Below are 25,142 nucleotides of genomic sequence, written 5' to 3'. Positions count from 1 at the left end.
CAGATTATCTGGTCATTTAACTCATTCTTGTTTGTGGGACCTTGCTGAGTGCAAATTGACTGCCTCGTTTCCCTACATTACAACAGTGACTATCCTCAAAAGTATTTCATTGGCATTAAGCTTATTGGGACGTCCTGAGGCTATATAAACGCAAGTTCTTTCTTTAAGTGGATCACATGCTACTGATACTCTTGGTAGTGGTACCAACTCCTGACTTGTGGGTCTCACAGATGAGTCGTCTCTGTTGCTTTTACAGTCTTTTAGACCAGATTTGTCCAAACTTTTATTATAAGCTTTTATACTATGCGAGTCCGGTGTTACTGGCTCTAGTTCCCAACATGCTGCTCTCGTGCAGTTGGCTATAAACCGTGAGTAAACTTGTCGGGATTCGCTATGGTCTGAGGCTGAACAATCTCATTTATACCTGCTAACCATGCAAGACCTGCGCATTGGAGTCAGTGAAATATTAAAGTGGCTTTGTCAGCCGTCAGCAGTGGTAGTACTCTCAACTCTGAGAGGGTTGTGGGTTCAAGTCCCACTCCAGAGACTTGAGCACAAAATCCAGGCTGACGCTCCCAGTGCAGTACTGAGGGAAGGTTGCACTGTCAGAGGTGCTGTCTTTCAGATGAGAGATTAAATGGAGACTCCGTCTGCCCTCTCAGGTTGATGTAAAAGATCCCATGGCCATTATTCGAAGAAGAGGAGATGAGTTCTCCCTGGTGTTCTGGCCAATATTTATCCCTCAACCAACATCACTAAAACAGATTATCTGGTCATTATCACATTGCTGTTTGTTTGCTCTCTTTTTCTCCCCTTCCCTCCCTGTGGAAACAGGGGCCGCACGTACATGGTTACAATACAAATCTCTGAATTCAAGGAAATTTTCAAGTAGAAAATTGATTTTATGTTTAAAAGAACTCTGCAGGAGCATTTTCGCTTTTCTCATCGTGCTGAAAGAATAATTTGAGATTTGTTGCATGTTGTCACTTAACAATCATCAAAATACTTTTAACAAAAGCGTTACTGTGGATGCTAGAAATCTGAAATAATAACAAAATGCTGGAAGTACTCAGGCCAGGCAGCATCTGTGAAGAAGATTAACTCTTTCTCCACAGATGCTGCCTGACCGGCTGAGTATTTTCAGCATTTTCTGTTTTTATATCGAAATACTTTAGATGTTCCTTGCTAAACTGCTTTCCTATTTTTACAGTTCATATTTAAAAAAATATTTGCACGCATTCATCAGCATTGTTTTGTGTTTTACTGCTCTTATTTAACAATAGTGGAGTTTAAAAGAACCCAGGGTTTTGACTCCAACAGCAGTAAAACTTCAGAGGGCAGTGAAGAGTCAACCACATTGGTGTGGGACGGGTCACATAGGCCGGACTTAGGTCAGGATGGCAAGTTTCTCTCCCTAAGGTCATTAGTGAACCAATTGGGTTTTTGAAACAATCTGACAATCACTTTTACCGATACTAGCTTTTTGATGGGGGATAGTGGGTCTCTATGGAAAGATGAGCTTGATTGGCTAGATTCCCCATTTGTCCTCATCTTTGTGATACTGGGTAGCAAAATTTTCTGTTTGTTCAGTGTCCTGTCATTAAAAACTTTCAACTATAATCACATTTGAATGAAAATATTTTAATATGTGATACTTTTAACAATTTTAAATGTTTGTTCAAGCAATAGGAAGTGAATTTTAAGAACTTTGGTCAAGAATGTTACTACATCTAGTGTGAAGCTATTCCATTTCCCTGTTCTCTCCAGTAGTGATATTGGTCTTTTGTTTATTACAAGTTGGCCCACTTTCTCTCCCATCCTAACTCGGTGCCAACACATTTACATTTTCATAGTTACCAGACTAAAGACCCTTTAAACATATCCTGCCTTGTGGTCCCTGCTCAATGTGTTAATGTTACAATTTTTTTCTAAAATTACATCCTGCTGGGAGTGTATAATTGATGCATCTTTTGCTTGTTCTGGATTTTAATTGTTTATTCTCTCCTCTCTCCCAAAGATGCACTTTTTCTGGGGTACAGTTGAACAGTGCCCTCCAGTACCTTACTTAAGTGACTATTCATGTGAGCCTGGACAGTACGTGGTGTTAGACTATTGGACTGTCGTTGTAGTCAAACCTCATCCTGCCCTCACTCAAATGTCCATACACAAGCATTTATTATCGGGAGTGACTGAACGGCAATCAGGAGAAGAAACCCTGGCTGATTATTTTCTCCCTCCTCTCCCTATTCTCGGGATGTGGGTGTTGCTGGCAATGCCAGCATTATTGCCCATCTCTAGATGCCCTGACAAAGTGGTGATGCAACTGAGTGTCTTGCTGAGCCACTTCAGAGGGCAGTGAAGAGTCACCCACATTGGTGTGGGACTGGAGTCACTTATAGGCATCCTGGGTAAGGATGGAAGGTTTCTCTCCCTTAAGGTCATTAGTGAACCAGTTGGGTTTTTACGACAGTTTGACAATCACTTTTACTGATACTAGCTTCCTATTTACAGATTTTTAAAAAACTGAATTCAAATTCTCAAACTGCCCTGGTGGGATTTGAGCTTGGGACCTTCTGTATTTTATTGCTTAGTGCTACGTTTAATTATCTGGTCATCGGGAAAATTTGTACCATGACTTGATCAAATATGTAAACAATGTACATCACAAAACCTTATCAAATAGTCTTTCATAGAAAAGTGCTTAGAAATGATTCAAACCAATGACCATAGTTATGTGGAAGAAATCAGTGAAATACTTTGTGGGAATGTGGTGTCTGTTCTGAGTAAGTGTGAAGCACCTTGGGACGTTTTACTACATTAATGGCGATATATAAATGCAAGTTGTTGAAATGTTGAGTGAGTTTCACAGATCTCCTTGAGTGGAATGAATATTTACAAGATTGGTCCTGATAGGGTGAGATCCGATAGGCCTCCTTTATCATCTTTCTGTTACAGCATGTAGCTGTTTCTTAAATGCATGCAGTGTCTTTTTGGGCATTTTCCCCATCACACAGTGATGTTTGTCCTCGTGCATTTTAAAGTATTTGGGCCTTACATCTTCCACCTTGAGTACGTTGGGTGTAATGTTCCAGTAGTATGGAGATTTTTCCCCCTTGGGCTGTAAATTAAAGCAGGTTTGGTTTGGGTGGCTGACGTTGCAGCCGGGGTTTAATAGTACCACTGTGCAGTCCTTGTTTAAACTGGTTTAGAAGTAGTTAGTCACTTTTCATCTTATTTCCAAGGTGTAAGTTCCATCCATGTGAAGTAACTATTGCATGGTGTTACCACATCCACGTACAGAAAGGGAGAACACTTCTCCATTATTGATATGCACTTCGTTTTACTCGGTGCCTTTCACACCAATGCACTTCAAAATGTAGCACCTGTTGCCAGTTGTGCTAATATCCAACAAATAGCAGTGGACCAGTTGATCTGTTTATCTTTTGATGGTGCTGGTTGAGGCAAGTGTTGCTCAGGACACCAGGGCAACTTGCTGCTTGTGTCTCAATAGTGTCATGAGATCTTTATTGTTCACCAGAACAGGCAGCTGGAACCTTGGTTTAAGTCTCATTTGGAGGACAACTGAGGGCAGCACACCCTCTGTACTGCCTGGAGTGTCAGTCTAGATCATGGGTGTCAAGTTTGTGCCATGGAGCCTCTATCTAAAGCTGTGGCGTTTTGATTTAGCATTTATCCATCAATGAGGCAGCAGTGCTGAAAACAGCCCTTTCCAGACTTCCAGACCAAAGACAGTTACGGCTGGACAAAGCAGGAATTAAGAAATAAGCACCAATAGGACTGAGTTGCCTGAGCTTTTGAGGGCTGCATTACCCGGACAGGGGCTGCGGCTGAGCCACCCCTGGCCTAGATTCTACACCGAGTGGTCGGTAGCACTGGGATAACCACTCTCTGCACTCTTGGTGCTTCTTATGGCTTTCTTTACTAGTGTTGCTTCCAACAGTGCTTTGTCTGTTGGAGGTGACCCTGTGGAGCAAATGGCTATAAACCACTTGCTTTTCTTCTGTATTTTTGATATAATTTGGACTCCTTGAGAGTTTGAGTCTTGCAATGGGTTTAATTCCTATGGGAAATATATTAGTTGTTGACTCATCTCATGACACTGCTGGGCCTGGTTTGTAGACTTCTGCACGGCACAGGAGTTACATCAAACGGTTCATTTTCTACAAGTTTCCTGCTTCCCAGTGTAAATCAGATAAACCTGTGTGTATCGGGCTCTCTCCTGTGGCCACTCCCCAGAACGACCCCATTAACCGATGTTTGCGTCAAAGCTTGTCTAATGGAAAAAAAAGGATTCCAATCGACCAATAAATGATGTAACAATGAAAGACCGATGGCACTGCCTACCTGCTCTATAACTGTAGAGACAAACTGCGAATGCTGCCACTCTGAAATAAGGACCGAAAATGCTGTGGTGGTGATACACTGCGCTTTGTTTATTTTCTGTTTTTGGAGTTTTATACTGCTGCACATCATTCAGGAAAACAGCAGCTTGCTAATTGAGCAATAGCACTCCTACCGTGTGTCACTTCCAACTCGTCACTGCTTGTGACTTGCAATAGACTAGGGTAGGATATGTTTATTCTCTATGATGTAAGTGTGGGGTCATGAACAGTGTTTAACTCATTTGCATGCTTCCTGCTCTGGTAAAATATTTGGCCCCTGATGGCAGTAGTGTGCTATTGGAGTGCTGTCATCCTGTGGCTTGTAGTGATGACACACTGCTTTGGTTCACCCCCCCCCCCCCTCCCCCCCCAACCAAGCTGTGTTCAGTGTCGGCTGCACTGGGCTGGGTGGGTGCCGAGCGAGGGCAATGTGTGTGTCTCTTGGTGGCTGACTCGAACAGCACAAGTGGAGACTGGACCGTGGGCAACTGGCTCCATCTTGTTTTCAGGAGGGTCACGGTCGAGAGAAACCAAAATTGGAACAATGGAGGGTAAGGTACCTTACAGGGAATTAGGTGAGGATCAGGGCTACTGGTTCCCCGTGACTGAATATTTCTCCAGTCTTATAATTCATCTCTGACACCAGGAATCATCCTGTGGCTCTTCTCTGCACATATAGAATTCCAGGATTTTTACTGGTGTTTTGAGAATTGCATTCTGTCACTTATCCATGAAATCTGCATTCCAACGCCCTTGACAATGACCTATTTTTATTAGTAGGTTTGAGGCAAACTTTGGATATTGCAGTGTCATCGAGCCTGCTAAATCGAATTACGTCAAGTATTCGAATGTCTGATGCCAACAGCTACAAATGCATTGTGCCAAGCACAATCAATTCCTGCATTTTAATGTTTGTTCAATTTTGTTTTCCTTCCTTTTCCGAAATGTTGACTTCTTGCTGTGGTAAAGTTCTGTGGTTGTCGGTCACTCTTGCCCAGGTGGCTATTAATGTGTGAGCCTAGACGGTGAGTGTTTGGGGGAGAGTGGGGGTCAGTGGGTTTCACTCTGTACTTTGTATGCTTGTTATGGTTCCAGCACACACTGATTCAGTTCCATTCTCTTTATCTGAGTCTCTGTTCCAAAGCAGCCACTGCAATCTGACTATCTAATTACCGTTCCCACATTTGTGTTATGGTATGCAGCGGGCTAGAAATCTTGTCACTGAACTGGTCGATGATAGGAAGCTCGTGGTTCTTTAATGTCTGACGCCTTGTTAACTCTTAAACGGACTGCAGATTGTGGCAAAATAAAAAGGAATTAATGTTTAATTCACAGACCTCTTGAAATGTGTTTGAGTCTGCATTTCCCGAATTGTTGGTGGGAGGAGAGAATTCCTTTTGCCGCTTTTGTACAAGCTTCAAGTGTTGGCACATTCAAAGCTTGAGGGCTAGCTTCTCATTTGAATGAAGAGCTTCATTACATGAGGTCTAGTGTAGGAGCTGAGGTTTTTTTTGAAGAACACTAGCTAGCCAGTACGTTGTTTACAAAATTGCGATCACAGGCACTCTGGGCTGAATAGCCTCCTTCTGTGCTGTATCATTCTATGAAAAGCGGCCTGTAGATTTTTTTCTTTCGGTGTTCTGTATTCGAACATCGCCATGCTTTGGAATGCTAGAGCCCTTCACTGTAAAATGGACGCCTGGTTCAATTGTGGTATCCTCCAGAGTTGAACAGCTAACTGATGCTCTCTGCCAAGGCTCGGGTGAAGAGTGGCCACTTGGGTGCCTGTGGCACTGTACCCCCACGTGTGTCGTCAACTTCAAAAGTGTGGGGCAATACTCCAGATTGGGATGGGACCTAGTATGTCACTTTACAACGTTGCCCCAGTGCTAATCCTGTTTCACATCACGATTGCTGACTAATATATTGAAACCTACTGCATTCTGGTTTAAAAAGTACATGTAATGGTGAGAATTCAGCAGTTTTTAGGATTGCTGCTGCAGTTTATTAAGTTTGGAATTTCTGGTACACTCAGCAACTCTGGTCATTTACACCTAGAATTCAAGCATTAAGACTTTGGCAACTCCTATGCCCAACCTGTTCCACCTCCCTTGCTGTGGCTGCTCCCTCCTTGCCCTTGGGCTACTGTATTGGGAGTCAGTAGGCGTAATTTGTAATGCAATTTGAACAGTAGACGCCCTGGGTTTATATACTATCACTTAGCAATATTCCAACCTTAGGTATAGTATGCATTGCTGTTGGCTCTCCCTGTGAATCTATAGGAATGCACCCAAAAGCACAGCCTTTTCTAAGGTCTCCACCTAGGATTGCCAAACATCCTGGAGTCTCCAGAGATTGAAGGTTCATCTCCCAAACATTGCTGCAAGCAACCTGGAAGAAAAATCATCGGGGCATTAAATCATACTTTTTGAATTTTCTTTGAATACTTTCCTTTATTAGTTATAACAATGTTGGGGGGGGGGGGGGGGGGGGAGCTGGTTGACTGGGCAGGGTGCTTGGAGGTGGGAGGCCATGTGATGAAGCCTCCAGGAATACATCCAGCCAGAGTTGGCAACCCTATTTCCATCCCTAGAAAGTGTATTCTCTTCTCCCACCCTGTAAATCAACTGTTAACCTGACGCCATGCTTCTGTAACAGGAATGGCCTCGTGCATCATTTATGCTCTGATTCTGTTTGCCTTCGACTTGTGGGATCCACTTGCTGCTCAGACTATGATTGAGAATTTACCATGGGACGGAATTGCAGACCTGTACTAACTCCCTATCACACCCTGATGAAGCAAAAGACTCAACAAGGGCATGGGAAATTCCAGGACTGATAACCATCGAATCCCCTGAGCCAGCTGGCATATATCCCAGGGTATAGAAGGAGACAAGGTGTGAAATTTGTGGGGCATCCTCTATAGTCAAAGATTCATTGGGTACTGGAGAGATTCTGTAGGTTTGGAATCGAGCAAACACATTACCTGTATTTAAAGGGTCAAATCTGACCCAGCCAATTGCAGGTCCATGAGCCTAATATCAGTAGGAGGCAAAATAATTGAAACCATTCTCTGGAGTAAAATTGAGCACCACCTATACAGCATTAGTTTAATAAAAAATGGCCAGCATTGATTGTAGGGGAAGGTCCTGCTTGATAAATTTTCTCGGTGGCTTTAAGCATGTTGGATATATTGCAGACATTGGGACTTCATATGGTTCATTTGGGCTTTCAGAAGCTTTAGACAAGGGACGAATAAAACTAAAATTCATGGGAATTCTCGGTAGAACTTGGAGCTCTTAAGTTAGATAGTAGGACATAAAGTACCCATGAGAGGTGGGTTGTTGGACTGGAGTGATGTTGAGTTGTGGTACTGCAGGGGTCATTTTTTTTGGACCCCTGTTTGTTTTCTTAAATTAATTCTTGGGATATGGGTGTCACTGGCAAGGCCGGTATTTATTTCCCATCCCTGGTTGCCCCTTGAGAAGGTAGTGGTGAGCTGCCTTGAACTGTTGGAGTCCATGTGGAGAAGGTGCTCCCACAGTGCTGATAGGTAGGAAGTTCTAGGATTTTGACCCAGCTATGATGAAGGAATGGCGATATATGTCCAAGTCAGGATGGTGTGCGACTTGAAGGGGAACTTGGAGGTGATGGTGTTCCCATATGTTTGTTGCCCTTGCCCTTCTCGGTGGTAGAGGTGCATGTTTGGGAGGTCAGCTTGGTGAGTTACTGCATTGTATCCTGTAGATAGTGCACACTGCAGCCACGGTGTGCTGGTGGTGGAGGGAGTGCATGTTATTGTGGGTGGGCTGTCATTCAACTGGACTGCTTTGTCCTGGATGGTGTCAAGCTTCTTGTGTTGCAGCTGCACCCATCCAGGTAAGTGGAGAGTATTCCATCACACTCCTGACTTGTGCCTTGTAGGTGGTGGAGAGGCTTTGGGGAGTCTGGAGGTGAGTATATTAACCAGGATACAGAAGCCAGAAGCTCAAGCTTGTAACTAATGATTTGTACAAAGATTTAAGTCTATCTTAAGACTAGGCAGACAAATTAAGTGTGTCTACATTTGTAAAGCATTGCTCATTGGGTGAATAGATGAGATACACAGGTATACAATTAAAGGAATAGAATTAGTACAGGAAGACCTTGAAAGTAACTGGGTAATTGTGGGAAGAATGTGGCAAATCAGTGAAGAGAACGTTTAAGGTACATAACGAGAACACTGGAGGATTAGCCTATAGGGGTTAAACTGAGGCTTTGTAGCTAATATTAATCTTGTGTTATTAACAAATTTAAGGTCAGTAGCCAATATGGGCTGTTTTATTTTTACTGCGTTTTCCCAACTCCTGCCAGTCCATCTGGCCCCAGTAAATGTACTGTTCTGACTACAGAGCCATTCGGTTGTAATGACATCTTGTAGACACAGGTAGCTGGCTGATGGCAGAGAGCCAGAACTTGCACAGGCACATCATCACAGCCAGTCCAATACATGCTGGCAGCTGGTTTATATGGAGACTGGCCGTACGATTCAAGTGTAATTTTGACCATTACTTTCTACTGCTTTGTTTTTATATATTAAAAAAAAATCTCCCCACTCTGTTTCTGAAGGAATCTTACAACACCAGGTTATAGTCCAACAGTTTTATTTGAAAATCACAAGCTTTCGGAGGCTTTCTCCTTCGTCAGGTGAAGTGTGGGATTCCTTGAATGTTACCGCATTTATAGTCAGAGAACAATACCTGGTGATTACAGATAATCTTTTCAACTGCCCGTTGTCAAGGCAACCAAAGTGTTCATACAGGACCACCGAATATACAAACGGCCAGAACAAAAGGCAGACAGAGAGAGAGAGAGAGAGAAACATCCGAAAGGAAGAGAAAGACAGAGAATGACCTGTTGTATTAAGAACAGATAACTTTTTTTTGCTGGTGGGGTTACGTGTAGCGTGACATGAACCCAAGATCCCGGTTGAGGCCGTCTTCGTGGGTGCGGAACTTGGCTATCAATTTCTGCTCGACAACGCAAAATCGTCGAGCAGAAATTGATAGCCAAGTTCCGCACCCACGAGGACGGCCTCAACCGGGATCTTGGGTTCATGTCACGCTACACGTAACCCCACCAGCGAAAAAAAGTTATCTGTTCTTAATACAACGGGTCATTCTCTGTCTTTCTCTTCCTTTCGGATGTTTCTCTCTCTCTCTTTTTGTTCTGGCCGTTTGTATATTCATGGTCCTGTATGTAACAACTCTCTGTCTGAACACTTTGGTTGCCTTGACAACGGGCAGTTGGAAAGATTATCTGTAATCACCAGGTATTGTTCTGACTATAAATGCGGTAACATTCAACGAATCCCACACTTCACCTGACGAAGGAGAAAGCCTCAAAGCTTGTGATTTTCAAATAAAACTGTTGGACTATAACCTGGTGTTGTAAGATTCCTTACATTTGTCAACCCCAGTCCATCACTGGCATCTCCACATCATGTTTCTGAAGGCACTGACATCTTGATGGGGTAGGTTTGGCAAGTGTCATTTTCCCTCTGGTGTCTCATCCATTTATCCATATATGAGCCTTGACAGCATCACCGAGCCCAATCCTCTGCTTGCCTGACACCCACACGTATACTTTTAGCAAGGGTCACTGGTTAGTGATGAGGAATGGAAACTCCAGCTGATTTCTCCCCCACCTCCCTGCTACACTGGGTGTTGGTTAGGGATGGTGAGGTTGGTTGTGGTGATCTACCACTGCCCTGGCTAAGATCATCCAGCTCTCCACAGACCCGGGATCGAACCTGGCATCACCTGGTTTCTATAGCTGTTGCTCATTGCAACTTGCTGGGTCATCAGGCCAGTTTTCTAGTCTCTTTTGATTAGAGGAAGAGTGACAATTGCCTCCTCTCGCTTTTTTTGCATCGACTAGCCATGCCTGCATTGTAGAGTGCATGATTCTGTAGCTGGGGCTACTCCCCATCCATTATAACTATAGTGATTTTAAAACTGCCAGTGCTTAACTTGACTTTTAGTGTGAAGTTGGGTCCATATAACTTCCATTTCTGGATGTTCTGACCATATTTCCACGTGAAGGATTTGAACATGAGTTACCTTTAATGTTTACTTTAAAGCAAAATTGTATTCTCAAGTTTGGGGGGGAAAGACAGAGGCAAAAGATGGTCAATATGGTAACTGGAAGTTGTTTTTCCCAGAGTCTTAACTTGTCTAGATAATAAATAGTTCATGCACGTTGTGTTGGAAAGCCTTTTTGATCTTTGTGAAGGGTGGGGGGGGGGGGGGGAGAGGAGAGGAGAGGAGAGGAGATTGAGTGAGGCTTTTTAGTTAATAGGATCCTGCACAAGCAGTGAGGCAGGAAAAAGGTTAGCTTGGAAAAAGACGAGACTGCAGGCAGAGGAGGTTCTGCCCTAGGCTGTAGGACAGAATGCAGAGGACTTGGTCTCTTTAAATTAAGATGATCTACTGAAGTGGGGTAGCATGGTGTGTTCATTATTTTTATATCATTACGCAAAGAGAAGTTTTACCAATTTGAGTTGAATGAATCTCATTGTTACTGTTGCTCTGTACGTTCACCTTACTGTGGAGTAAAGCAGCTTAACGATTTGTGTTGAGCCTTGCCTCACCTAGTGGTAATTTAATCCACCGTCTGAGCGATTTAAAGAAATACACGCGCGAAAGACACCATATTTTAAAATCACTGCAGTTACAATTGATAGGGAGTTTCCTCAGCTACACGGAGAGATGTTCTTATATTCCCATTTGCCCCATATCGACTCATACATTAGCACAATCTAAGTCAACTCCCGTAAAAGTAAGACCAATCACTTATGAAAGTGACTGACACCACTGGACCCAAGAATGTATTTACAACAGACCCAAATTCGTGACACTTGCATTCTGTAATTAAAATTGGGCTTACAGCAGTTCTCTGACCCACTTTCGATTGCATAATTTAAAATTATGTAGCCTGCTCTCCCATCTGAAGATGAACTGGTCTTATTATAGGTGTGACTTTTAGTAGCTTTTTTGTGCTTCTGCTTCCTATCACCCTTGCCCATACCAACCTCCACTGGGTCCCCATCACCCAATGCACTGAATTAAATATCCTTGTCCTCGTTTACAAATCTCTTCAGAGCCTCTGCAATCCCCTGAGCCCTATGTGTCAGCATGTGCCCTTCCCTTTTCCAACTTGAGGGACACGTCACCACACATGGCACTCAGCATTGGACAATACTAGATCAAGTTACCATGGCCAAACCAGGAGTTGCAGCCTGCAAGAGTTATGATAAATGCACCATGTATTATGCAGAATATAGCTCCTGTTACCCTGCCTCTGTAATCTATTGATTCTAATCTCAGAAGCGCAGCCTCTGTTGCACCATTGTGACAACAGCTTCTTGCATTTATATATGTCCTTTAATGTGCTAAAACCTCTCAAAGGTGCTTCAGAGTTGAAAACTGTTAACAGTGGTGGGAGAAAGGAGGTAGCTTTTGATGAGACTTTTGGAGGAGGCTAGGTACAACGGCAGATAAGAATGTAGGACCAAAATGGATGGTGGTTATGCCAACAAACATCGAATGGAGAAGTATGCAGACAAAGCCAGAGTTGGAAAAAAGGGCACATGCTGACACGTAGGGCTCAAGGAGTTGCAGAGGTTCTGGAGAGATCTGTAATCGGGTGTTGGGGATCCAGTGGAGGTTGGTAAGGACAAGGGTGATAGGGAGCAGAATAGGCTGTGAGCAGTGGAGTTTTCGATGTATTGTAGATTACATTGAAAAAACCTCGGGAAGCTGGCAAGGAAGGAAATGGAGAAATTGAGCCTGGCGATGAAGAAGACGTGGATGAGATGTGAGTAAAGGGCAGTGGTTGGAATAGAGTTTGAAGATTTGCTCGGGGTCAAACATGACACTGAGGTTGTGCACCATTGGGTTGGGACTTAGCAAGCAGCCGGGTAGGAGATGGAATGGGGCTAGGGCAGAGTTTTTGCAGGAGCCAAGCATGTTTGGCTTTGGTCTTGCCAATGTTAAATTGGAGGAAGTTCTTAATCCATGATTTGGTGGTGTAACCAGTTGGTGAACACAGTGGTGGAAAGGTAGCTCAGGTATAGAAGCTTCATGGAGTGAAGCTATTCAGGGTCAGCAGGTAGAAGAGAAAAAGGAGGGGTCTTGGGATGATGTTTCCTGATGTGATAGTGCAGGGGTGGGAGGAGAAGCATTGGCATTAAAAAAAAGAACAAACTTGCATTTTTATAGCACCTTTGACCTCCGGACACCCCAAAGTGCTTCACAGCCAATGAAGTACTTTTTGAAGTGTAGTCACAGTTGTAATGTAGGGAAAGGTGACAGCCAATTTGCACACACAAGAATGCGATAAAGGACTAGATAATCTGTTTTAAGTGGTGTTGGTTGAGGGATAATGGGAGAACTGGCCTGCTCTTCTATGACTTGTGCCATGAGATCTTTTATGCCTATCAGAGGGCAAATGAGGCCTTGGCTTAACGTCCCAGCCAAAAGATGGCACCTCTGACAGTGCAGCACTCCCTCAGTACTGCACTGGGAGTGTTAGCCAAGATTATCTGCTCAAGTCTCTGGAGTATATTATTCTGGCTATTTTTGCAGCCTGAGTGAGGTGGTCATTTCAGATGCTGATTGAGTAGTTTTGTGATTTTGGCATAAGCCCACTAGGAACTGTTTCAGGGTGGCCCCCCCCCCCCAGTTGCAGAAATTATTTATCTGATCAGTTTGGCTGAATTTGAATGGTGCACCAAGAGGCGAAAGGACTGTGTGCTAACCTACTGTCAGCTTGTGCTTATAGTCTTTAAGCTTAAACTATAACTCTCTTTTATACTTGCACTTGTTTACTTCTGATGTTTACACGAAGTCTTGCTCCCATATCTTGATGGCAGAACCATAGATTCATCAGAAATTGGGGAATTACATTCCAGCGACAGCACAACCGAGATGGGGAACTCATGTACGTGCACTTAGTCATACTTGTTGTAAAGTGTGTGTGGCGATTTTGGTTGCAACAGGCTTGACCCTGATTTATAGGAACAGTTGGCCATTCAGCCCCTTGAGCTTGTGACCATTCAATTAGATCATGGCTGATCTGTATCTTAACTCCATCTACCTGCCTTGATTCCGTAATTCATAATACCTAACAAAAGTCTACTAATCTCAGTTTTGAATTTTTTAGTTGACCCCCAGCCTCAAACTGTTTGGGGGAGTGATTTCCACTACCCTCTGTGTGAAGAAGTGCTTCCTGACATCACCCCTGAACAGCCTAGCTCTTAATTTTGAGGTTATGTTCCCTTGTTCTGGCCCCACCAACCCCGACCATAGGAAATAGTTTCTCTCTCTCTCTCCTATCAAATCCTTTAATCATCTTAAACACCTCAATTAGATCACCCCATAATCTTCTATATTCAAGGGAATACAAGCCTAGTCTATGCAACCTGTCCTCATCTACCGTTCTATTGGCAAATAAATAGCACATACAAAGAAGAAAGACATGCCTCTGACACAGTATTACTGTGCTGTTGCACAATCCCTTCTGCATTGACAATCCATTTTATTCGCCAGTGCAGTCTAAAGGCTGTGGTTTCCCGGCTGTCTAACTGATGTGTTTAATCTGAGTGAGTAATCCCAGCTGCATGTCTCTCCACAGATCACACGCGATGTAATGTGTGGATTCTAGATGGCGAGCTGTACCACAAGGGCCTTCTTAAGTTTGCAGTTTCTGGGGACAACTTGAAGAACACACTGGCGGTCTTTGTGGCAGACATGGCCAGGCCCTGGACTATCATGGATTCTTTGCAGAAATGGGCCAGCGTCTTGCGCGAGCACATCGACAAACTGAAAATCCCACCCGAAGAAATGAGGGAAATGGAACAGAAATGTGAGTATGGGATCAGATTTTTTTTTAATATGTAAAGCGCAAAACTCTTCAGTTTGGTCTCTGTGTTCTATTTTGCTGAGTTGGATTGTATTAGATACGGTGGAGGAAATGTTGGTGTTGTCCTGTGCCACTCCCAGGAGGCAGTCACACCCCTTAGGTTAAGTAGTAGTTTGTCAGTGGTCAGGGACAGGAGGGTATAACTGCGAGTCACACAGGTATGGGGACCCAGGATATAGTGATGGAGGAGCCTCAGCCCTTGACCTTGTCCAACAGGTACGAGGTACTTGTTACCTGAATGGATGACTACAAGGACTGCAGGAAGGATGGGCAAACTGACCGTGGTACAGGGGCCATTCAAGTGGGGGGAGTAAAAAGGAATGTGTTAGGGAATAGTATAGTCAGGGGGATAGATACTGTTCTCTGCAGCTGCGAGCGGGAGTCCCAAAGGCTGTGTTGCCTGCCCGATGTCAGGGTTAAGGATATCGCCTCATAGCTGGCAAAGAACTTGGAGCACGAGGGGGAGGATCCAGTTGTCATGGTCCATGTAGGAACCAACGGCATAGGTAGAATTAAGAATGAGGCTCTGCTGAGGGAGTTTGAGGAACTAGGATCCAAATTAATAAGCGTAATCTCTGGATTACTACCCGAGCCGCGCGCAAATTGGCATAAGGTCATGCAGATCAGAGAATTAAATGCGTGGCTCAAATAGTGGTGCGGGAGGAAGAGGTTTTGATTCATGGGGCACTGGCACCAGTACTGGGGAAAGAGGGAGCTGTTCTGTTGGGATGGGCTCCACTTAAACCAGGCTGGGACCAGTGTCCTGGCGAATTGAATAACTAGGGCTGTAGATAGGGCTTTAAATTAAGAGAGGGGGGGGGGGGGGGTCAGGTGAGGGGAAATTTAGAAATCTAAAGAGAAAAGACAAGGCAATAGAGCAGTGTACTGATTTGGGTAAAGATAAGCAGAGTGTGACAGGAAGGGACAGAGAGCTTAACAGAAATAGTGCATCAACAAATAAGGTCAAAGCCGGGAATAATGGTAAAAAGTTTAAAATTAAAGGCTCTTTATCTGAAGGCATGAAACATTCGTAACAAGATAGTTAAATTAGTAGCACAAATAAAAGATAAATGGGTTTGATTTAATAGCCGTTACAGAGAAGTGGTTGCAAGGTGACCAAGGTTGGGAACTAAATATTCCGGGGTACTTGACGTTTCGAAAAGACGGGCAGAATGGAAAAGGATGGTGGGGGTCAGGGGGTGGTGGTAGCCCTGATAAAGGATGAGATAAGGACAGTAGCGAGAGAGGATCTTGGCTCAGAAGATCAGGAAGTAGAATCTGTATGGGTGGAAATAAGAAATAACAAGGGGCAGAAAACACTGGTGGGAGTAGTTTATACGCCCCTTAACAGTTGCTATACTGTTGTAAACAATTTTACAACACCAAGTTATAGTCCAGCAATTTTATTTTAAATTCACAAGCTTTCTTGTGAATTTAAAATAAAATTGCTGGACTATAACTTGGTGTTGTAAAATTGTTTACAATTGTCAACCCCAGTCCATCACCGGCATCTCCACATCATGGCTATACTGTTGGACAGAGTATCAACAAACAATAGGCGCTTGTAACAAAGGTAATGCAATAATTGTGGGGGACTTTAATCTTCATATAGACTGGGCAAATTAAATTGGCGAAGTTAGTCTGGAAGACGAGTTCATGAAATACATTCGAGACAGTTTCCTAGAACAATACATCGTAGAACCAACCAGGGGACAGGCTGTTTTAGGTCTTGTCTTGTGTAATGCGACAGGGTTACTTAGTAATCTCATAGTAAAGGATCCTCTGGGGTAGAGTGATAGAATTTAAAATTGAGTTTGAGAGTGACGTACTTAAGTCCAAAACTTGAGTCTTAAACTTAAATAAAACCAATTACATAGGAATGAGTGTCGAGTTGGCTAAGGTAGATTGGGACGTTAGATTAAAAGGTATGACAGTAGGTAAGCAGTGGCAGACATTTAAAGAAAAATTACAATATTCTCAATGAATATACATTCCATCGAGAAATAAAAACTCCACGGGAAAAGTGATCCATCCACGGCTAACTAAAGAAGTTAAGGATAGTATTAGATTAAAAGAAGAGACTTTTATAATGTTGTGAAGACTAGTAAGCCTGAGGATTGGGAGAGTTTTAGAAACCAGCAAAAGATGATCAAAAAATTGATGGAGGGAGAAAATAGGATACAAGAGTAAACTAGCAAGAAATATAAAAACAGATTGTGAGAGCTTCAAGTATGTAAAAAGGAAGAGTAGCAGCAAAAATAAACATTGGTCCCTTAGAGGCTGAGACAGGAGAAATTATAATTAGGAAATGGCAGAGACGTTAAATAATTTGTATCTATCTTCACAGTAGAAGACACAAAAAGCATACCAAAAATAGTGGAAAACCAAGGGGCTAATGAGAGTGATGAACTTCAAGTAATTAATATCAGCAGAGGAAAAAGTACTAGAGAAACTAATGGGACTAAAAGCCGACAAATCCCCTGGACCTGATGGCCCACATCCTAGGGTTCTAAAAGAGATGGCTGCAGAGATAGTGGATGCATTGGTTGTGATCTTCCAAAATTGCCTAGATTCCAGATGGGTCCCAGCGGATTGGAAGGTAACAAATATAACACCGCTATTCAAGAAAGGAGGGAGAGAGAAAACCAGGAACTACAGGCCATTTAGCCTGGCATCAGTCGTTTGGAAAATGCTGGAACCCATTATTAAGGAAGTGGTAACAGGGCACTTAAAAAATCATACTATGATTAGGCAGAGTCAACACTGTTTTATGAAAGGGAAATCGTGTTTGACAAATTTATTGGAGTTTTTTGAGGATGTAACTAGCAGGGTAGATAAAGGGGAAACAGTAGATGTAGTATATTTGGATTTCCAAAAGGCATTTGATAAAGTATGACATAAAAGGTTGTTACGCAAGAAAGGGCTCATGGGGTTGGGTGTAATATATTAGCATTGGTTAATGGACAGAAAACAGTGTAGGGATAAACGGGTTATTTGCAGGTTGGCAGGCTGTAAATAGTGGGGTGCCACAAGGATCGGTGCTTGGGCCTCATCTATTTCCAATCGATATTAATGACTTGGATACACTGCTATCGCCCCTTCATCTAAGTTTGCTGACGATACAAAACTAGGTGGGAAAGTAAGCTGTAAGGAGGACACAGACACTGCAAAGGGATATAGACAGGTTAAGTGAGTGGGGAAAAAAGGTGGCAGATGGAGTATAATATGGAAAATTTGAGGTTATTCACTTTGGTAGGAAGAACAGAAAAACAGAATTTTTTTTAAATGGTGAGAATCTTTTAAATATTGGTGTCCTCGTACAAGAAACAAAAAGTTAGCATGCTGGTACAGCAAGCAGTTAGGAAGGCAAATGGCACGTTGGCCTTTATTGCAAGGGGGTTGGAGTACAAGAGTAAGGAAGTCTTACTACAGTTTTACAGGGCTTTGGTGAGACCACACTTGGAATACTGCATACCGTTTTGGACTCCTTATCTAAGGAAGGGTATACTTGCTTTAGACGCGGTGCAACAAAGGTTCACTAGATCGATCCCTGGGATGAGAGGGTTGTCCTACGAGGAGAGATTGAGTAAAAGGGGCCTATGTTCTCTGGCGTTTAGAAGAATGAGAGGTGATCTCATTAAAACATATAACATTCTTAGAGGGCTTGACAGGGTAGATGCTGAGAGGCTGTTTCTCCTGGCTGGAGAGTCTAGAACTAGGGGGCATAGTCTCAGGATAAGGGGTCGGCCATTTAAGACTGAGATGAGGAAGAATTTCTACTCAGGGTTGCGAATCTTTGGAATTCTCTACCCTAAAGGGCTGTGGATGCTGTTTGGTTGATTTTATTCAAGGCCGAGATCAATAGATTTTTGGACTCTCGGAGAATCAAGCGATATGGGGATCGGGTGGGAAAGTAGAGTTGAGGTCGAAGATTAGCCATGAACTTATTGAATGGCGGAGCAGGCTCAAGGGGCCGTATCGGCTACTCCTGCTATTTCTTACCAAATGTTACTGATCTCTCTGTAAATATAGTATACAGAGTGCTAGTGACATCTAGTGTTGATTTTAGTACTGTTCAACCTATTTTATGACCCGGTATTTAACTGCTGCTTATAGTGGTGACCAGCCTGTGATTTTGCTATCTTGGCTGCGGAGAATGGGTTCGTTAATCTGGTTCGCCAGGACTTGGTTACTTTTGACACTCTGCAATGTAGAGTCTACAAAAAGATCAAAATATATTTGTCTTCATTGGCTTATGAATTTTTGATTTTGGTTTTCTTTTGTCTGTTTACTGCTCTGCAAAAAGAAGTTGGGCGAGAGAGTGACGAGTGAGTTGAAGAAATCTGATGCCAACTGGGAATGTTGAGGGGCCTCTGGAGGGTGTTGACTTGTGTTCTCCTATACGACATCTGTTTTTGACCTGATGCAGAGCATGAGAACCACTCATGGTGTGTCAGGAAATAACTCTATTCCCTGCTCTTTCTGCCTCTTGCATGATCCCCTGGTTTAGTGGGGGAGAGAGAGGTTAGTGGTTTGTTAGATCACAGAAGTCTTGACAAAGTCTTTTTTTTAAGATAAGATGCATTGTACTTAGTAACTGGACGTGACTTGTATTTCATATTCTTCAAGGTGGAATTGTTTTCAATGCTGAAAATCTGTTTTCCTTCTGTTCCATTTGTGATGTTGGATGGTGCTAGGAACTTTATAGTGCTATGGGGGGAGTGGGTTAGCCTAGTGATTATGGTACTGGACTAGCAAGGTGGTGAGTTCAAATCCCACCATGGCAAGTGTTGGGAAATTGAATAATAGTAATTTGTGGGCTCAGATCCCCGAGGAAGAGGGGTCATCCTTGGACCACGGTCAGATATAAGGGAGTGGGGTGCATCACAGCAAAGCTAAATAAATATAAAGGAGCTCATGCTCATTTTTCCATGGAAGCCTACGAACGCCCCTGGTTCTGTTCTTGCTTGGTGTCCACACCGACCCAGTACTAGCAGAGGTTACTCGATAATGCTCCCACCACTCACTTGGCTGAGATCAGCACAAACTGGGAATCTCACCTAGGGCCTCAGGCCTGTGTGACTCTCTGCTATGCTGCCTTTACCAACTGGACCTTTAAGGAGCAGTGGATTTTATTAATTTTGGATTTCGGGGACTGCTTAATGCAGTGGGTTAGACACTGACCTTTCCGGTCAGGGATCTGGGTTCAAACCTGAATCAAACCAAAAGCTGCCTTCGTTTACTGGCTGTAAATGTCCTACGTCCTTGGTATGGAAAGCCTAAATCCAGTTTTAGTTGACACGCGACCCACAGCACAAAAAAAACCCCAAATTGGCAGTGTTTTTACGGCACTCCAGCCGATTGGACACACGTAGCTTTGCTGGCTGCATCCTATATTATACCCACACACTTAAATTGATGGCATCGTGGAGCCATTAAAGTGTGGGTTTATGGATGTGTTGTCAGCTTAAGGGAACCAATATCAGGGAAATAAACATGGGCAACTGGTTCTTGTCTTTGTACCCACTGAGTAATGGATCTCCGAAGTTCTGAAATAAAGTATTTTAGTTCTGAGAATGAATGGGAAAATCTGTGGGTTTAACACAAATGGTTGTCAGTGGAATGTGTATAGAAACAGCCACTTTGACTCCTTGCACAGGCAGGCAATCATTGTTCCACTTGCTTCGACAACGGACTCTCATAAATTGGCACATACATTAAAGAATGCAGCTTAACTTCAGTACACCATTGATATAAAGGGAGAGAACTCTGCAGTTTTGAGGAATGTTGCGGGTCTGTCTGTTCCATCTTCTCCCACATCCCAAGAATGACCCGAAGGCTCCTTCCCCATGGCTCTTCAGTAGGCCCAATATGAATCTGTGGCAAGTGCTGGTAAATTTTAAGAAGGGGATAGTGATGCTCCTACGTTGCAGGTCTCCACCTGAGCACTGCTGGAAGCCCAGCTTCGACACCTACCTTTAAGAATTGAGCCAACCCATTGGAGCATCTGGATTCCCAATAAGCCACATGTGGCTAGAGGCTAACGCATTGGACAGCACTGCCCCAGGTCATGTACCTTCTGTACCCTGAAATGGATGGGAGGATAATCTAGTCCCAGGCTTCTGGCAATGTTCTGTACATGTTACAGCAATGTCCCTCCCTTTGAGAGTTTGTTTTCCCTTGTCTCTTCCCTTTCGTTGGGGTTGGCAGGCTGTTACTAGTGGGGTATCGCAAGGATCGGTGCTTAGGCTTCAGCTATTTACAATCTATATTAATGACTTGGATGAAGGGACCGAGTGTAGTTTATCCAAGTTTGCTGACGATACAAAGCTAGGTGGGAAAGTAAGCTGTGAGGAGGACAGAGTCTGCAAAGGGAAAAAGACAGGTTGTGAGTGGGCCAGAAGTTGGCAGATGGAGTATAATGTGGGGAAATGTGAGGTTATTCACTTTGGTAGGAAGAATAGAAAAACAGAATATTTTTTACATGGTGAGAAACTATTAAATGTTGGTGTCCAGAGAGACTTGGGTGTCCTCATACAAGAAACACAAAAAGTTAGCATGCAGGTGCAGCAGGCAATTAGGAAAGCAAATGGCATGTTGGCTTTTATTGCAAGAGGTTTGGAGTACAAGAGTAAGGAAATCTTACTGCAATTGTACAGAGACCTCACCTGGAGTACTGCGTACAGTTTTGGTCTCCTTATCTAAGGAAGGATATACTTGCCTTCGAGGCAGTGCAACGAAGGTTCACTAGATTAATTCCTGGGATGAGAGGATTGTCTTAAAGGAAAGGTTGAGTAGAATGGGCCTATTCTGTCTGGAGTTTAGAAGAATGAGGTGTGATCTCATTGAAACAGAGAAGATTCTGAGGGGGCTTGACAGGGTAGATGCTGAGAGGTTGTTTCCCTTGGCTGGAGAGTCTAATATTTGGGGACATAGTCTCATGATAAGGGGTTGGCCATTTAAGACTGAGATGAGGCATTTCTTCACAGAGAATTGTGAATCTTTGGAATTCTCTACCCCAGAGGACTGTGGATGCTGAGTATGTTCAAGGCAGAGATAGATAAATTTTTGGAGTCTAGGGGAATCAAGGGATATTGGGATCGGGCAGGAACGTGGAGTTGAGGTTGAAGATCATCCATGATATTGAATGATGGAGCAGGCTCGGGGGGCCTTAGGCCTGCTCCTGCTCCTACTTATGTTTTAATGTTGCGTTCTCTCCAAAGGAGACACTTAAGTTGAGCCAGTGGCTCTACAGCTATGAAGAGAGTGGGAGATTGCTCACCGATGGTCTAGCAGACTTCCCTGCGTCTGTTTTTGAATGCATAAAGGTGATGTACTAGTCAGTGGTCAGTACTTTGTAAATACTTCCAGCTTTGTGTAACAAGTTAAAAGACTTGTATTTATACAGTGCCTGTCTCAAACATCTGTGTTTCACATATAATTGACTACATTCAAGTTCAGTGATTGTTGTGATGTAGGTAAATATGGTCACCATTTGTTTGCATAGCATTGAGATGAATGATCAGTTAATCTGTTTTATTTTTGGTAATGTTGGTTGAGGGAGGAATGTTGCCTAGAACATTCGGAGAACGCCCTGCTCTTCAAATAGTACCATGGGATCTGTAACATGCACTTGAGCTGACTGAACTGAGATGCCAGCCTTGACTCAGTGGTAGCACTTACTCCTCCAAGTCAGAAGGACGTGGGTTCAAGTCCCACTCCAGAGACTTGAGCACTTAATCCAGCCTGACACTACCAGTGCCAGCACTGAGGGAGTGCTGCACTGTCAAAGGTGCAGTTTTTCGGATGAGGCGTTAAACAGAGACTCTGTCTGTCCCCTCGGGTAGATGTAAAGATCCCATGACACTATTCGAAGAAGAGCAGGGGAGTTCTCTCCGGTGACCTGACCAATATTTATCCTCAACCAACATCAGTAAAACAGATTATCTGATCATCTCATTGCTGTTTGTGGGACCTTGCTGTGTGCAAATTGGCTGCCGCGTTTCCTACATTACAACAGTGACTACACTTCAAAAGCACTTCATTGGCTGTGAAGTGCTATGGGACAACCTGAGGTTGTAAAAGGCTCTATATAAAGTACGTTCTTTGAACAAGCAGATGGGACCTTAGTTTGATGTCTCATCCTGAGAACAGCACCTCTCACAGTCCAGCACTCCCCTCAGTACTGCTGTGGAGTATCAACCTGGATCATGTGCTCAAATCCCAGAGTTAGGCAAGAGTGCTACCAGCTAAGCCAAGCTGAAATTTTAGAGATACAAATTAGCAAAAATGGTGAATTGATCAGAGAGATTGGTTTGCCTGTCTCGTGGGGTCATGTTATTCTGTATCATAGCAAAGTATAAAAGCAGGCTTTTTCACTTGGGGCAATTCTTGTACTGATCCCCCGGGGCTGTATCCTCATGTACAAGCCGATTTGGGCTGCAGATAGTGAGGTTTCGAGGCTGGACTGAGTCCTCCATTTCCACAGGAAATTACAGGGAGACCATGGCAACACAATAGCTTGCTAATGCAATTTACTCTGGCTGTGTAGTGAGGTTTTATTGGAACTTCTCCAGCTATGGCACGTTAGTTCTTTACTGGTTGTTTATGTCACTGTTTTGACCATTTGGGACTATTTGTTTTAAGCTAGTTTAAGCCATTGAAAAGTTTACTTAAAATGGAATATAACTTGGATACAGTTTGTACGGCCAGCTCACCCCTTACTGCTCAGTGGACTCTGCACTTCCTGCCAGTTGGTTACTCCCATGATACCAAAGCATTCTGGGACAATGAGCTCATCAGTTGGGGATCACTGGAACTCCTCCAGAGTTTAACAGAAAAAGACCTTGCATTTTTGTTTTCAGGATGGGGATGAATAACGTGAAGCCTGTTTGTTGAAGAATTGATGTAGAAGTGCTTCAGTTTGAATCTGTCCAAGGCACTTCGATGTTGGTTGCAGAAGAGTAGTTTCGAAGCAGAGGCTTGCAACCTCAGTGCTGTACTTTTGTTTTACTGTATATACATGCTGCTCCATCTCTTTTGCCAGGGTGCTTGCACCCATGAAAGGCCGGGCGCTGGGACCATTGAAGGTTCCGTAAGCAGCAGGAGTACACCTCACTCGCTGTTGATGGCACATTGTTGATCAAAGGTGACTTTTGATAGGGGCCTGAAAGGAATGCACATCTGAAGTAGGTCTTGTGCTGTGAAAGCACAAAACAAAACTCTTACTGTAGCAACAATTGCCAGCAGTAACATGGGAATAGGGGGAGGCCACTCAGCCCCTTGAGTCTGCTCCACCATTCAGTTCCATCATAGCTGATCTGTATCTCAACTCCATTTACCTGCCTTTTCTCCATATGCCTTGATACCCTTGCCTAACAAAAATCTATCGATCTCAGTCTTAACTTTCAATTGACCCCCAACATCCACAGCCTTTTGTGGGGGAGTGCTCCGAATTTCCACTTCCCTTTGTGTGGAAAAAGTGCTTCTTGATTTTACTCCAGAATGGCCTGGCTCTAATTTTAAAATTATGCCCCCTCGTACTGGATTTCTCCATCAGAGGAAATAGTTTCTCTCTCTTTACCCTATTGAATGCTTTTATCGTTTTAAAGATCTCGATCAAATCTCCTCTTCAACCCTCTGAACTCAAGGGAACACAAGCCAGGTTTATGCAACATGTCCTCATTATTTAACCTTTAACCCCCACCCCCGCATTCTGGTGAATCTGTGCTGTATCCCTTCCGAGGCTAATATATCCTTCCTGAGGTGTGGTGCCCAGAACTGAAGGCTGTACTCCAGATTGGCCGATGATAATTTGAATGAAAATGGATTGGGGTGGGGGGTGGTTACACTCGTGGAATTTTTATATTGCAGGGTGTTTCTCTACTGTTGCTTCGGGGTACTGGTGTGCAGAGTGCCCTGTTTGTATATGTGGTGCAGCTTCCACAGCAGCCAGAACAATAAGGAAACTCCAAGTGATACTATTACGAAATTGCTTCACTGGCTGGTATGGGCGAGACTGAGACGCTGAGCTTTCTGGCAATCGGGCCGTTCTGCTTAAACCTTCCTTCCAGCAGGGCTGGCTCTGGAAGTGCTGGCGGCAGCATCTTTTGTGCAGCTACTCTGCCTTGTTTACTTCGCTCCAGCTGAGCTCAAGGCAACACGGTAAAGGACGTGAGCTATTGGGCATGACTGAGGACATGCTTTGGTTGTTTGAACAGTCTCTGGAATGTGATGGACAGATAGCTGCTCGAGTTTTGTTCTTGAGATTTATGCTGTCGTTCAAAGATCTCTTTAGTACTGTAGTCTTTTAATACACCCTCCTGTGTTCCTTGTATGCACAGAAATTGTGTGTACTACCTATCAGACTGTTTGCAACAGTCCAGTTGATTCAGAGTTATGTTCCAAAGTAGTACAGTAGAAGCCCCCCCCCACCGGGCCATTTTCCTCCTTGGATTTTCTCCCCTTCTCTCTCCCTTCCTCCCCCATACCTTGGTCAAGAGGGCGGGCAGGCAGGCTGTTCCTGAGCTTCAGCTATTTTTTTTAAAAAAAGTTTTGCTAATTTTCCTCTCTGCTGAAGGCGTAGACTCGTACTGAGATACAGTTGCTCGGGTGCCAGGAACCTACTGATACCTTGCCCAAGTGGCCATTCTTCGTGAGACTCTGGACAACCAGTGTAAGCAGGCTATTTGACCATTGAGGGCCTCCCACCCGAGTGCATTGAAGTGTTTGCCCTAAATCCGTGCATGCATCCTTGAGCTGGAGTCACTGGATACT

The 25,142-nt window shown here is 43.7% G+C and overlaps 1 protein-coding gene across 1 annotated transcript in view; it reads left to right on the top strand.

The window, feature by feature from the left end:
• The window catches only part of dync1li2 (dynein, cytoplasmic 1, light intermediate chain 2), a 96,452-nt gene that overhangs the window by 4,367 nt on the left and 66,943 nt on the right, over window positions 1–25,142 (top strand). The window contains exon 4 of the mRNA XM_067998179.1: window positions 14,079–14,309. Coding sequence (XP_067854280.1) covers window positions 14,079–14,309 — 231 coding nt within the window. The remainder of the gene's footprint in view (window positions 1–14,078; window positions 14,310–25,142) is intronic.

Source organism: Heptranchias perlo, chromosome 16 (genome assembly GCF_035084215.1).
Source record: "Heptranchias perlo isolate sHepPer1 chromosome 16, sHepPer1.hap1, whole genome shotgun sequence".
Classification (NCBI taxonomy): Eukaryota; Metazoa; Chordata; class Chondrichthyes; order Hexanchiformes; family Hexanchidae; genus Heptranchias; species Heptranchias perlo.
This window is presented reverse-complemented; position numbering and strand designations above follow the sequence as displayed.